Genomic DNA, 15,164 nt, shown 5'->3' on the forward strand with positions numbered 1-15,164 from the left:
CAAAAAGACAAATGATTCAAAATTCAATCTCTCTATATTATCTTCCAGCTCTTAGACTAAACATCTAATTGCTATTTCTAAACTATGGCTATACAAACCAAACTATAAGATTGCTATTAATATATATAAATTTCTATAAAATTTGAATTTCTACACAAAAGTAAACACGAAGAAAAAAAAAAAATTAAATACTTAAAAATTCGCAGAACCGTTTTATTTTTTGCCATCACATTACGGCAAATTGATTGGTTGCAATAAAATTTGATCATTTATTTCAAGTAGTTATGGGTGATGTTTCCTTTAAATGATTTCTTAAGATAGAACACCATAATCCAATGGTAGACGTACCTTTAGCATTGCTTCTTGGTCCTTTTCGACTAACTATACCATCATGAGCGTTCCAACAATCTAAATAAACTGGGATTTTAATCCAATCAAGGGAATTTAAAGAATGAATAATGAATCTTTTATCATCATTCATTTTTAATTTAGATTTTTCAGTGAATAAAGGATATAATTCAGTATCTTTGATACTTAAAGCATTCAACTTAGCCTTGATTATTTCATCATTAATATCAGCTTTAACATCAATTAAACTTTTAGATTCAAGTTCTTCTTCTTCGTCTACACCAGCTGGAGTTGGAGTTGGTTCATTTTCAACTTCTTCTTCTTCTTCTTCTTCCTCTTTTTCATCATCACCATTTCCAACCGGTGGTGTCTTACCTGTAAATCTTTCTTCAACATACATGAAATTATCCATGGCATTTTGAGTTAATTGTGAAGTATCACCTTTAAATGATTCATGCCTTGATAATGATCTTCTTTGAAGCCTTTGTTCTTCCCCAATTTGTGTATCATGAAGATCAATAGGTAATTTACCATACACGGTATCTTTAACCTTTGACCAATGTTGTTTAATCTTTGGAAATGTAACCAATCTAATCTTTATCATACTATAAACTGAAACATAAAAACTGGTAGTTAAAACTAATGGAATCCAAATCGGTACTAAGATTGATGCCATAGCTATGATAACTAATACTCTTAAATAGATATTAGTTTTAAAAATAGAGGTTTCTTCTTGTAAATTACCTTTAAATGCTCTTGAATCTTCAACTGTTAACAATTGACTTCTGGTTAAATCAACAAATTTAGGTCCAACAAACACTTTTCCAACCCTAGTTTGAGGTAAATCCTTAATATATTTGATTTTAACTGATTTCCAATCATCAAATGGAGAATATTCAGTAATGAAAGCTGTGAAAAATGCAACCGTTCTATCATTTTTAACATTGGCTAATAACATATGTTTTTCAAATCGAGCTAAACCTTGAAAGAAAACCTTATTTGGATCAGCCATTTCCTTTAATGCCTTTGAAGTATCAGCCACAAATAATTCTTTACCAACTGGACCAAATAAAATAGGACCAATAAGATTAGCAGTGTTATCAAAGAAATTATTGGCAAAAAATTCAATCCCAACATGAGGAGTAGCAAACGTAGTGAAAAAGATTGGTTTAACACTATCAAAGAAATCCATTTCTTGTAACAATCCAATAACATATCTTGCAATCAATCCACCTAATGAATAACCCACAAAACTAATCTTAACCACATTATAATTATTCTTCTCTTTTAAGGTTTCAATTTCATAAAGGATCTCAGTGATGATCTTCTTTGAATTCAACTCCAAACCATCATAAGTCTTCCAGAACCTGAAACTTTGTGGTCTTAATGTAAGGATCTTCTCATTTGAAGCAGGTGGTACCAAGTCCTTAATCAATTTTTCAATTGTCAACATATGAGTTGGTGAACCCCACAAACCATGAACTAACACAAACAAATGAGCATCAACATTAGTGGTGGTTCTGGTAGCGGCTGTACTATTATCTTTTGATTTAGTATCACTGGTTATGGTAACTTCTTCAGCCATATCGTACTGTCATGAAAATAGAGGATGGGAACAACAGCTAATTCAAAAAATTTGATCAAAGAAATGAAATCGTGTATACACTTGGTACACATGTTTACTTGAATGTCACCACGTTAATTTTTTCTTACACCCTCGGAGGTCGTTTCCGTAACCCCGAATTTAGCATTAATATGCAAAAAAAAAAATTCATTTAGAACACAACTGTTTATTTATGATGTATAACATCACTGCTTTATCATTTATTTTCATTCTAAAATTTCATAACTGTTCAATCTATCTTTGTAATTAGAAGTTTATCAAACTACCAGAAGAACGGTGTTATGACCATGGTTATTCAATTCAATATTGACGATGGTATTTTAAGAAGAAGTATGGAATTACTTCAAATTACTCTCGAAGATGCAAATCATAACTATTTAGAGTTTAGTAAACTTCCTAGATCTGCTGAAACTAATGAAATTGGTTTTATATCTGTTGGAGATTCAAAGAACGAAAAGTGTAAGGGCTACCGAAAGGAGATAGCACTTCGCTTACGTTGTTTTCATCACTATGTTGGTAACACGGATAGATTAGAGGGAGAAAGAACCTATCATCAAGTGGATTTTAAATTACCCTATCAGCCTTTAAAGTTTCTTAGCAAATACGTATGTTCTTTTGCAAGAAGATTTTTTGCAGAAGCTGGTATTGGTGACATGGATATCGAAAGACTTGTTGATGAAGTGGAAATAGTATTTGCTTATTCTCAACTCTTTGTCTTACCCTTTCCAGCTCCTATTTTTAGAGAACCAAACTACGAAATAGAAGAGGCGAAAGAATCAAAGAAGCGGAAAATTTTGTATGATAAAGTCTCAAATCGTAGCGGTACCTTCTCACAATCAAGAGGATATTTTAAGTCATATCGTCAGATAGAAGCCAACGTAGTAGATGAAACTGATCGAGGTGGAGAACCGTTACGGCTAGGCCTCATATCAAACATTTCGTTACCTTTTATCGGATTCCCCCCTAATCAGATACTTAAGGAGTGGAATATTAGCTATAATGTGCACAATGGTCTCATAGAACCTGTGAAGGAGTTACTAATGAATGATTTTGATAATCCGACCGTAGAAGCACAGTACTACGGTGACAGAATCTCGGTTCCTGATTATTGCTTTCAAGTTAAAGTTGAGAATTCAGTCTTTAGTATTCCTATCGAATTGAAGTTATCAGGTGTGTTTAAAGCATTTAGAGATAGAGATGCTTATTTTTCTGATTTGATAAATCAATCGATGTATCAGATGTTAACATTAAGATCATCGATTGGCTTTATTTTTGATAAAGAGTGTATTATGATCATAAAATTGTTTAATAATGAGACACCTGAATTGACAGTTGAAGAATTAACGCAAATAAGATTAGCCAGATTGAAATGCAGTATTCAATGTGTCAAATTCAAAGATACTAATCCTGCATTAATATTTTATAGACTGATGTTTAGATATATTCAAAATGCTACTCCTTCTGATCAATTTCGAGTTAATTCTATATTTAAAGATATGGAGTTGACTGCTAATGACAAAACAGCTGTTACTGCAGGAAAATATGAGTTTATGCGTAATGAATGGCGTAGTGAATTCAGCGAATACAAGCCAAGAGGTGACTATTTTATTAGATATTTAAATTCCAGGCCAACTGATATTAGGATTCCCAAGGGATTTTTTAATAGAAAGTTGCTCAACTTTAAAACTACTATTCATCGAGAGGATTTTCGGGACATAACTTCCATTCAAGACAATTGGAAAAACGGATCAAACTATCATTCAAATGTATTTAGATTGACATACACAAAGGAACCAAATCTAAACAGGAGAATGATACTTAAAATATATGATCCTGTTTCATCTCCAGAAATTGCCTCGCATACTCAAGGTGGGTCATTTCAGAAAACCTTTGCGTTTTCTCTTTCGATGTATTTTAACGAGCTTCGTTCATATAAATTATTGAGAGACGATAATAGTAACGGACCAGAAGAAGAAAAGCCAGAATCACAAGATGGACCAGCACCAACTTTACACTATACCCCGTATATGTACGAGTCTGGATTTATAGACTGGCCAGGTGAAAAACTTGCTGGGAATGATAAGCCAACAGAGTTCTGCGGCTTTTTTCTATTACTAGAAGAAATCAGTGAAGGATTTCCTGACACAGAGGAAGAGTATCAAGAAGCTGCACGTCAAGCTTTACAAAACATCCATTTGAAAGGATTGTTGCATGGAGACGTAAATAATCGAAATTTCCGATATGATTCTTCTAGGAATCGCGTAATATTTTTCGATTTTGGATTATCTAAGTATACCAATTCCGAATTTAAAGATAAATCAGAAGATTTAATCAGTCTGACTGCCGAACAAAAGCAGGCTGAGCTTGCTAAGTTAGGGCGTAAAGTGACTGTGGCATTTAGACAAAAACCTAGTTGAAGAAATAATTAAGTAGTTCAATATATATTTGCAGCAAATAGTATAAAAAAAAGAAATCTAAAAGCCGGGTAACCCGTCTCAATATTTCTATCTATTAGAAAAAAAATTATATTTAGTTTCTTCAAAGGATCTTGTTTCAACAGAGTCTGATAATATACAACAATTAAGATGGCATTATTTGGATCTTCAACATCAGCTGCTGCTGGAACAGCAAGTACAACTGCTGGAGGGAAATCTCAACAACTTAAACAAGAGATTGAAAATCAAATTAGTCAAGAATTAGCAGTTGCAAATGCTACTGAATTAGTTAGTAAAATCACTGAAAATTGCTTTGAAAAATGTATTACTCAACCATCTAATATATTGAATGGTCAAGAAGATCAATGTATAAATCAATGTTTAGAGAAATATATGAGATCATGGAATGTTATATCGAAAGCTTATATAACTAGAATTCAACAACAATCAGCTCAAGATAAGTAGAAAATGATGTATATCTACTTTGATCAATTGATTTCATATCTAATTCATGTGTTATGAATTGTAATAGGAATCGAATTAGATGAATTGACTTGAAATAGATCATTACCATTAGCTTTTCCTATATCACTTTTTTGATACCATAGAAGTCTGTACATATACTCCACATACCACGATGCATAACCTCTAATGATTATACAGTCATCCATAGATACATCTACTCAACTAATAACAAATTACCTTCCTGAATATAGAGTTTTTTATGAAGTTATATAGCCCTTAATGACTTTACTTTATTTATTAAATTTAGTAGTACCAATTATTAATTAAAACTTGACTCAGTTGAGTTATGTAGTTCTCTATTTACTCTCTATCTTGCATACGTCATAGTTCGGCGTACTGTCATATTAAGAGCTTATCAACAATGACTCACGATGATATCCTTTGGTTACTTCAGAAGTATTAAACTTTTTTGCAATTTGTTAATAGTGTTTAAAGAATTCCCAAGTCAGGTCGTGTCTCGTTGCACAATAAAAATAGTGTGTACCAAATTTTCAGAGTGGCAACAAATCTGAGTATATCAAAAGATCCAAATACCAGTTGCCATTCACCACCCAACGATACTTAGTTTATACTCCCAATTAGCCATCATAATCCATATCAATTGCATATTATATATAAGAACTTGTTACAACAGATATACAACAACTTATCCATAGCATTACTTTTGTCCCCATAAACATACACATACACATACCTCATACCTCATACAAATAATCTAAAACTATGACGAACGCAACCGTTGCATCTGAATATTCAGCAGAAGTCAATCATGTCCCCATTGAACATAGATTCAATCCATACTCCGATAATGGGGGTACCGTGTTAGGAATTGCGGGTGAGGATTTCGCTGTATTAGCAGGAGATACAAGACAAGTTGAAGGATATTCGATTCATTCTCGATATCAACCAAAAGTATTTAATGTTGGTGATGATATTATAATGACTGCCAATGGATTTGCTGCTGATGGTGCTGCTTTAATAGATCGTTTTAAGAATCAATTGAAATGGTATAAATTTGATCATGGTGGAAAGAAATTAAGTATTCAAAGTGCTGCAAGATATATTCAACATTTATTATATGGTAAGAGATTTTTCCCATATTATGTTTATACTATAATTGCTGGATTAGATGAAAATGGTAAAGGTGCAGTATATTCATATGATCCAGTTGGTTCATATGAAAGAGAGCAATGTAGAGCTGGAGGTGCAGCTGCAAGTTTAATAATGCCTTTCCTTGATAATCAAGTTAATTTTAAAAATCAATTTGAACCAGGTACAGATGGTAAACAAAAGAAAGAATTAAGATATTTATCATTAGATGAAGTTTTAGAATTAGTTAAAGATGCATTTTCATCAGCCACTGAAAGACATATATATGTTGGTGATGGTTTAGAAATTTTAATTGTTACAAAAGATGGTGTAAGAACTGAATACTATCCATTAAAGAGAGATTAATCCTATGTATTGTATAGTATAATATATATAAATATAATATGAAAGAATGAGATAAAGAGTTTTCATTATCAATCTGTAAGAGATAGATCTTTCTTCTGTCTCCCATTCTTTATCTTCACTATTATTTCTTCTTCATTTAAACTGGTAATTCAAATTTCTTACCCTTCATCACTTTGGTATAGTAAATGTAAAAGAAATCAGAATAAATAGCAGTTTGAACTAATCCAGCAAGTACAGAAATATAATCAAAATGTTCTTCAGCAAAATATCTATAAATCCAATTTGGAATGTATAATGCACGATAAAGACCCAAAGCAAATATATAATGACTGGTGATATTTTCTGCTTCACCTGTTCTTTGTAAGATATATAATTGAGGTAAGATAGCCACGGCTTCTAACCATAATGAAAAAGTCCATAATATTTCTAAAATACCATATTTTCTGGTAAAGATTAATCCTAATAAAATTGAACCTCCAACTAAATACCTTATTGGGAAAGTATCAATATCTTCTTTTATATTCTTTTTATACTTATTAGTCATGACATAGACGGTATATACGGATGAACCAATAAAAAAGACCTTTAAAACGGAATTGTATAATGAATAATATTTAGTGAATAAATTCAAATATCTAGCAACAAACACTAACACATATAACAATTGAGATTTTAGTGATATACCATTACTTGATCTACTTTGCTCAATGGCATACAATAAAAGCAATATACTGGCCAAATGGGAAAGATCCCCAACGAATCTGAAAATATTCATTCTATTAGTTGTAATAAGGCCTTGCTGATTTGATAAAACAGTTGTAGCAGAATATGTTTGAGAGTTTTGATATTTTACATTTTCAAACACGTCAAGCTCTCACAGTTTTTTGACAATGATGGGGTATATGCAGGAAAATTATATTTTTCTATTTACAACTCTATATGGTTTAAGACATCATCATATTCATCGTCAAGATCTTCTAATTGAATGATGTTTTGACTTTGGTTGACATTGAACCCCTTTTTACCATATTGTTGGGGAGCATTAGCATTCATGTTTGTTACAATATCTTTTTGTAAACTTGATATGGAATCATACCAAGTACCAAATTGAACGTCATCTGAATCTAAATTGTTTAAGAATGTTTCAATATCATTAACGGATAAGTTATTTCTTGTCACATGGTTCTGGGAGAATGAATTATATATTTTGAAATGATGATTATCTTTGAAATATATTAAACTTGGAAAATTACTAATATGATATTTAGCAATTGTATTTTGAATATTAACATTATCAACATCAACCAAAGAGAAATTAATATGCTGGAATGATTCATGATGAGTTAATCTTTGATATGGATGATTAGGATAGTGATAATCTTTCCAATCCAATAAGAATGATAAAGTGAAGATCACTAAGCTATTTGGTTTTGTGGTTGCTAAATCGAAATTTGAATCATCTAAATAATTTACATTTGATTGGAAATGATTATAATCAGGAACAGCATCAGGAACTCTTTGTTGAATAAATTCAATCAATGATGGTAAATCTCGTTTATCTTTATCATAATTGAAGATTTCTTTAGTATTAAAATCTAATAATCTTAAACTTGGATATCGATTAATACTAAACAATTGACTTACACGTTTATTAGCTCTGGCATTAGTTTTAAGAATTTGGATATCAGGAATCGTATTGGATGATTGATTTGAATTATATAAAAGACTTAAGTTTTCAAAATCAGGGTTGAATTTAACACAGTAACCACATGAATCTGAATAAAAGTATATGAATGAATAACGTGACTTTTCCAAAGTTGGAGCTATATTTGTATCATCAAATTCTTTGATATAAGGAGTAACATCAGAAGTGATGGCATAAATGAGTTTCAAACTTATGATGATACCTATTATAAATGGAATCTTCATCTTGAAATCAACTGATACACACTGATTTATATATATAACCATGTAAATTCATTCTTATGATAATTTGTAATACCACTGATGGAAAAGATAAAAATTTGAGTGGTCGTGCACTTTGTCCAAAGACCAAAAGACGTATTATGTATGTGGGTTAACAATAATATGCTAAAATTCCTATTATATTGTTAAATAATCTATCAAACTGACATCAATAGGCTGGAGTCATTCCTATTGATTTAGTAGAAAATAACATCTAACCATACATTGTATAGACCTTGATCCCATTAAGGCTGAATCACCCTTCCCAATTAGGAAAGCGTACTTATTTCTTATAACCAGCCTTTATAGTATGAGAGTGCGGCACACTTTTTTTTTCTTAGGCTGCTGGATATTTTCTGCATTGTTAGAGCTGGTGAGTTACCGTTTTAGGACTGATTTGCCAGCTAACATCATGAAACGATTTAAAACTTGCAACAATTTGCAATGACGATAAACTTTTTCAAGTGATTCAATGTATGATCAATCGTATCCAGCATGGAGTAAGTGAACATATAAAAGAAATGACAACGAACGTTGGTTTGTAAAAATAAGTTATTTTTTTTTTGAATCTTATTTCTTTTCCATTTCCAAAAACCTAACTAAACACACTCGTTATTATTATTATCAAAAATGAAAGGTATTATCTCATCCATTGCCCTTATGGCAACCACTGTTATAGCAGCAACTTCATCTTCTTACTCATTGACTATTGAATCAACCTCAATTTCAACTGTGCCATGTTCTTCATCATCTGCTACATATTTAGCTCCATCATCCTTTGTATACAGTAATTCAACTACATCAATAACTGATGCTGCAGTTGCAAGTACATATCCGGTGATAGATGTTTCTTCATCAGCAGATCCAGCTGACCCTCCAACTGATCCAACATCTTCAGCTGACCCAGCAGATCCACCTACTGATCCAACTTCTTCAATAGACCCACCAATTGATCCTCCAGCTACTACTTCAGCTGATCCATCATCATCATCTTCATCATCAAAAGTTAGATCAACTTTATACGCTTATGTTACTGATACTGAAAATGGTGTTTTCGAAGTCACAACCACTGTCTGTACCAATGGTAATTGTTACGTCAGTACTTTATTAGAAAGTTCAACTACCCTTACTACTACTGTTGATGGTATTTTAACCGTTTTAACTACTGCTATTCCAGTCTCTGGTTCAGTTCCACCAGCTATTTCTCCAGTTATTTCAACAGAATATTCTTCTGCTGATCCAACTGAATCTGAAGCATTAACTACTTATACTACCACTGTCGATGGTGTTGTCACTGTTGTTACTACTTATTGTCCATTTAGTGGTAAAACTACTTCAACTGAAGCTACTGTTGCTCCTGCTTCAACTACTTCAGCTCCAATTATTACTACAAGTGAAGAAAATGAAACTAGTACTGAAACTTTAGTTTCAACCACTGTTATTACCATTACTTCTTGTAAAGAAAATAAATGTTCTGTTGTTCCAAAGACAACCGGTGTCACTGTTGTTACTGAAGATCATACTATTTATACTACTTATTGTCCATTATCAGGTGAAGTTGTATCTTCTACTCCCGCTGTTGCTCCAACTAGTGAGGAAGATACTACTACCACTATTCAAATAACTGAAACTCCTGCTGCTTCCGAATATTCCACTATAAATGTTATAACTAATAATATTGTTACTGAAACTCCAGTATCAACCTCTTCCCAAATCACTTCTGCTGTGAATCAAACCACTATAAGTACTTTCTCAACTTATGAAGGTGGTGCTATTGGTTCAACTGCTAAGACTTCTGGTTTCTTGGGATTAATAATTTCGTTTGTATTCCTTTTGATATGATGATGATCTAACTGATCTCTCACTACTATTGTTTCCCAATACTAAAAAATTAATATCATTATTGTATACTATTAACTTCCTTTTTACTTCTTATTCTATAGATTATTCAAATATAACTTTTTCATTCGGTCCTTAATTGATCTTTTGTAGGTAATATCTCTAAACTTTGATGGTTTTACAGCCTAACCTTCGCTACCAGAAAAAATTCCAAACAGGGCTGGTCAATAAAAATGCAACTTTTTGACCTTTATCCTTAAATTACTCTATAACTATTAAACTTTCACTAGATATGATTCATACCAATTATACTCACAAAATTCATACTATTCGAATGAATACCATATTAAGAAATTAAATTTAATTGTGAATAATAAGTTCCGAATCCGCTAGCGCAAAGGTTTCGGGGCACATTTGCAAACAATTCCATGTCATTTTTCATACTGACGACGAGCACCACCTCACAATCAAGCACATAATTTACTATAACTTGAACCTCCACCATAATTGAGCAGAGGGAGGAAGGTTGCCGATGTACGATTCACAGTTTGATTTGATTAAGTTCATGGTTTAAGTGATATTATAACGGTTAATATCATTTCTTGACCTTTTATACTGGCAGGCCTTCACTAATCTAAACACCTCTCTAACCGGTAAATTCTAAATTTTTCTCAACACACACTGAAAATCCAAAATACGCTATACCAGAAATTATTTACAACCAAATTAAATCAATCATCCAAGTTGATCATTGTGAAGTTATGGACGGGTACAATGAGTTCATAGAACCGTCAAGGATCAGTAATAGTATTGGTTGTAATTTCATATCGCCTCATGTCAAACATTTGATTGTGGGTAAGGCATCTCTTCTTCAAATCTTTGAAGTTGTACTATTAAAGAAATCAACTCCCAATAAACCTCAATATAGATTGAAATTGATCGATCAATATAAGTTATATGGACAAATCACTGATTTGAAAGCGATTAGAACGCTTGAGAATCCAAATTTGGATTATTTGATTGTTTCTACCAAGTTTGCTAAATTTTCAATCATTAAATGGGATCATCAATTACATACTATTTCAACCGTTTCATTACATTATTATGATGAAGCTATTCAGAATTTGACGTATGAAAAGTTATCTAAAACAGATTTAATCGTTGAACCTTCATATCATTCATGTTCATGTCTTCGATTTAAGAATATATTGTGTTTCTTACCTTTTGAAACTAATGATGAAGATGAAGATGATGATGATTCTGATGAAGATGTCGACATGGATGGAAAATCATCAAAGAAATCTATTTCAAAGGCATCCAACGGTGGTGCCATCAATAATATCACTGAACATGCTAAAGTATTCGATTCAAGTTTCATAATAGATGGTCAAAGTTTAGATCCATCCATCGATAATATAGTTGATATGCAATTTCTTTATAATTATAGAGAACCAACCATAGCCATACTATCACAAAAGAGTCATGCTTGGTCAGGAAACTTAATTAAAGTGAAGGATAACTTACAATTCAATATCTTAACCTTAGATTTAAATTCAAGAACGACCGTCAGTGTGTTAAAAATTGAAAATTTACCTTATGATATAGATAGAATCATCCCACTACCATCCCCTTTGAATGGGAGTCTTTTATTAGGATGTAATGAGATTTTCCATGTCGATAATGGTGGAATCGTGAGAAGAGTGGCCGTCAATCAATTCACTTCATCCATTACAACATCAACCAAGAATTATATTGATCAATCTGAATTGAATCTTAAATTGGAAGATTGTAATGTGGTATTGATTCCAAATGATCATCGTGTATTATTAGTGTTGAGTAATGGTGAGTTTTATTATATTAATTTTGAAGTTGATGGTAAATCAATTAAAAAATTTAATATTGAAGTGATTGATAAATCTTTGTATAATAGTGTTAATTTAATTTTCCCAGGTGATATTGCTGTCCTTGATAATAATTTATTATTCTTCACAAATCAAAATGGAGACAGTCCGTTGGTACAGTTCAAATATAAAGACTCAACATCGGTTACTACCAGTAATTTAAGAATTGAAGGAGCAGATGATGATGATGAAGATGAGATTAAAGAAGAGGAAGATGAAGTGAAGAAAGTAGAGCCAGAAGACGATGACGATGACGATGATGATGATTTCTATAAAGATGAAGAAGAAGAACAGAAAATCGTATTAAGTAAATCATCCATTGAATTCTTACTTCAAGATGAATTAATGAATTTCGGAGTAACATCTTCATTCACGCTTGGATTCTATTCTACTGAAAAATATATTGCTAATTTGAAGAATCCAAACTATAAAGAAGTTGCCATTGTATCCAATTCAGGACTGCATTCACAAGGTCGTTTAAATATCATGACTCCAACCATTCAACCTAATATTATATCATCATTAACTTTCTCTCAAGTTAATCGAATGTGGAATTTAAATCAAAAATATTTAATCACTTCCGATGATATTAATTTAAAATCAGAAATTTTCCAAATTGAAAAATCATTCCAACGTTTAAAATCAAAAGATTTCTTAAACAATCAAGCAACTATCTCAATGCATGAATTAAATAATGGGAAATATATCTTACAAATCACTCCTAAGAAAGTGGTCCTTTATAACAACACTTTTAAGAAAAGATTAGAATTAGAAGATTCTTTTATTCCTGATGATGATGAAATTATAAATAGTACTTTAAAAGATGAATTCTTAATGATCTTTTTATCTAGTGGTGATGTATTAATCTTTGCCATTAATACTTATAATGAAACATTTGCTAAAGTTGAAATCCCAAAGATTTTAAATGATGTCATTATTACTACTGGTTATATTACCAATTCCAGTTTATTAAGCGCCGTTCTGAAAAATATAAACATTCTTATCAAAGGAAGTGGTGGACAAAAGAGATCAAGATCTTCATCATTAGCATATCAAGCTACAGCTCCTATCGATACAGCTTCAAAACTGAAAACTTTCATATTAGTTACTGGTGATAATAGAATTGTTGCTTTCAATAGATTCCATAATCAAAAATGTTTCCAATTAAATGAAGTAGATAAATTTTCTGATACTTTAAGTTTAGGATTCTTCGATCCTAAGCAGATCTATCCTGATCCATTTATAAAACAAGTTATATTAAGTGAATTAGGTGATAAAGATCACAAAGAAGAGTTTTTAACCATCTTAACTATTGGGGGTGAAGTCTTAATGTATAAATTATATTTTGACGAAGAGAATTTCAAATTCAAGAAGGAAAAGAATCTTACTATTACAGGAGCTCCTAATAATGCTTATCCATTAGGTACAGCTATTGAAAGAAGATTGGTTTATTTCTCCAATAAAAATGGATTTAAATATATTTTCGTGACTGGTATAATTCCATATATAATTCTTAAGAATTTACATTCTATTCCTCGAATCTTCAAATTTTCAAAGATACCAATCTTATCAATCTCATTCTATGCTGATTCCAAAACCACAAATGGATTAATTTATTTAGACAATCTTCAAAATGCTCGTATTTGTGAATTACCTACTGATTTCAATTATGAAAATAATTGGCCAATAAAGACTGTTTATATCGGAGAACTGATAAAATCAATTGCATACCATGAAACCAGTAATACATATGCCGTATCTACCATCAGTGAAATCCCATATGATTGTTTAGATGAAGCAGGTAAACCAATTGTTGGTGTACAAGTTGATAAACCAAGACCTGAATCGTTCAAAGGTTCGATAAAATTGATCTCACCTTTTAATTGGACTGTGATTGATACGATTGAATTGAAGGATGATGAAGTAGGAATGACGATAAAATCAATGGTATTAGATGTTGGAGGTGGTTCAAGTAATAAAAAATTCAAATCGAAGAAGGAATTAATCACTATTGGTACAGGTAAATATAGAATTGAAGATTTATCAAGTAATGGATCATTTAAAGTATTTGAAATCATTGATATTGTTCCTGAACCAGGTAAGCCAGAAACCAATCATAAATTTAAAGAAATGTTCCACGAAGATACCAGAGGGGCTGTCACATCTATTTGTGAAGTTAGTGGAAGATTTTTAGCTGCTCAAGGTCAAAAGATTATTGTAAGAGAATTAGAAGATGATGGGGTTGTACCAGTGGCATTTTTAGATACATCGGTGTATGTATCTGAAGCAAAAAGTTTTGGAAATTTAGTATTATTAGGTGATTCAATTAGAAGTATTTGGTTAGTTGGATTTGATGCAGAACCATTTAGAATGATCATGTTAGGTAAAGATTTACAAACTTTAGATGTTAATTGTGCTGATTTCATAAGTAAAGACGAAGAGATTTATATTTTAATTGCCGATAATAATAATATCTTACACTTAGTTCAATATGATCCTGAAGATCCAACCTCATTAAATGGACAACGATTAATATCTCGTGCCTCATTTTCATTGAATTCATTAGTAACATGTATTAAATCCATTCCTAAGAGTGAAGAAAGTTATGATTATGATACTGGAGATTATTCCCGTTCTACCATCGGGGATTATCAAACCATTGGTTCAACTATTGATGGATCATTCTTTAGTGTATTCCCTGTGAATGAATCAACCTATAGAAGAATGTATATTCTTCAACAACAATTGATTGATAAAGAGTTTCATTATTGTGGATTAAATCCTAGATTGAATAGATTTGCCGGTATTTCAATCTCAGGTAATGATACTAATTCCAAACCTATTTTAGATTATGATGTTATCAAGACATTTGCCAAATTGAATGAAGATCGTAAGAAGAATTTATCGAATAAGGTCAGTTCCAAGGATATCACTCAAGATATTTGGAAAGATATTATAGAGTTCGAACATGTTTTAAAAGGTTTATAGGTTAGCATAACTTGTATATAATAATAATAATAACAGTAACAGTACAATTATACGTCTATTTAGCTAATGTAGTGCTATTTAAAT

At 31.4% G+C, this 15,164-nt stretch overlaps 8 protein-coding genes across 8 annotated transcripts; 5 read left to right on the top strand and 3 right to left on the bottom strand. All coding sequences in view use genetic code 12, as the record gives it.

The window, feature by feature from the left end:
• Positions 1–134: 134 nt before the first annotated feature.
• On the bottom strand, positions 135–2,352 carry DFJ63DRAFT_66213 (putative hydrolase). The gene has a single exon (XM_064909047.1). The coding sequence runs from the start codon at positions 1,931–1,933 to the stop codon at positions 275–277; it is 1,659 nt and encodes a 552-aa protein (XP_064763551.1). The 5' UTR covers positions 1,934–2,352; the 3' UTR covers positions 135–274.
• Positions 2,254–4,389, top strand: DFJ63DRAFT_311546 (uncharacterized protein; the record flags this gene model as incomplete). The annotated part of the gene is made up of 1 exon (XM_064905783.1): positions 2,254–4,389. The coding sequence occupies one exon, from the start codon at positions 2,254–2,256 to the stop codon at positions 4,387–4,389; it is 2,136 nt and encodes a 711-aa protein (XP_064763552.1).
• Positions 4,390–4,473: 84 nt separating this feature from the next.
• Positions 4,474–5,264, top strand: TIM13 (protein translocase subunit). Its single transcript, XM_064909032.1, has one exon. The coding sequence runs from the start codon at positions 4,558–4,560 to the stop codon at positions 4,870–4,872; it is 315 nt and encodes a 104-aa protein (XP_064763553.1). The 5' UTR covers positions 4,474–4,557; the 3' UTR covers positions 4,873–5,264.
• Positions 5,265–5,655: 391 nt separating this feature from the next.
• DFJ63DRAFT_311548 (proteasome core particle subunit beta 6) lies at positions 5,656–6,387 on the top strand (the record flags this gene model as incomplete). Its single annotated transcript, XM_064905784.1, has 1 exon — positions 5,656–6,387. The coding sequence occupies one exon, from the start codon at positions 5,656–5,658 to the stop codon at positions 6,385–6,387; it is 732 nt and encodes a 243-aa protein (XP_064763554.1).
• On the bottom strand, positions 6,385–6,984 carry DFJ63DRAFT_317589 (uncharacterized protein). The gene has a single exon (XM_064906838.1). It carries the CDS (start codon positions 6,929–6,931, stop codon positions 6,524–6,526), a length of 408 nt encoding a protein of 135 aa, XP_064763555.1. The 5' UTR covers positions 6,932–6,984; the 3' UTR covers positions 6,385–6,523.
• A 330-nt stretch (positions 6,985–7,314) lies between these two features.
• DFJ63DRAFT_311550 (uncharacterized protein) lies at positions 7,315–8,316 on the bottom strand (the record flags this gene model as incomplete). The annotated part of the gene is made up of 1 exon (XM_064905785.1): positions 7,315–8,316. One exon carries the CDS (start codon positions 8,314–8,316, stop codon positions 7,315–7,317), a length of 1,002 nt encoding a protein of 333 aa, XP_064763556.1.
• A 666-nt stretch (positions 8,317–8,982) lies between these two features.
• Positions 8,983–10,194, top strand: PGA38 (Pga38p; the record flags this gene model as incomplete). The annotated part of the gene is made up of 1 exon (XM_064905786.1): positions 8,983–10,194. One exon carries the CDS (start codon positions 8,983–8,985, stop codon positions 10,192–10,194), a length of 1,212 nt encoding a protein of 403 aa, XP_064763557.1.
• Positions 10,195–12,246: 2,052 nt separating this feature from the next.
• On the top strand, positions 12,247–15,126 carry DFJ63DRAFT_317591 (cleavage/polyadenylation factor CFT1). The gene has a single exon (XM_064906839.1). It carries the CDS (start codon positions 12,438–12,440, stop codon positions 15,078–15,080), a length of 2,643 nt encoding a protein of 880 aa, XP_064763558.1. The 5' UTR covers positions 12,247–12,437; the 3' UTR covers positions 15,081–15,126.
• Positions 15,127–15,164: the final 38 nt, after the last annotated feature.

This window comes from Scheffersomyces coipomensis, assembly GCF_036884675.1.
Source record: "Scheffersomyces coipomensis strain NRRL Y-17651 chromosome Unknown DFJ63scaffold_2, whole genome shotgun sequence".
NCBI classification, from domain to species: domain Eukaryota; kingdom Fungi; phylum Ascomycota; class Pichiomycetes; order Serinales; family Debaryomycetaceae; genus Scheffersomyces; species Scheffersomyces coipomensis.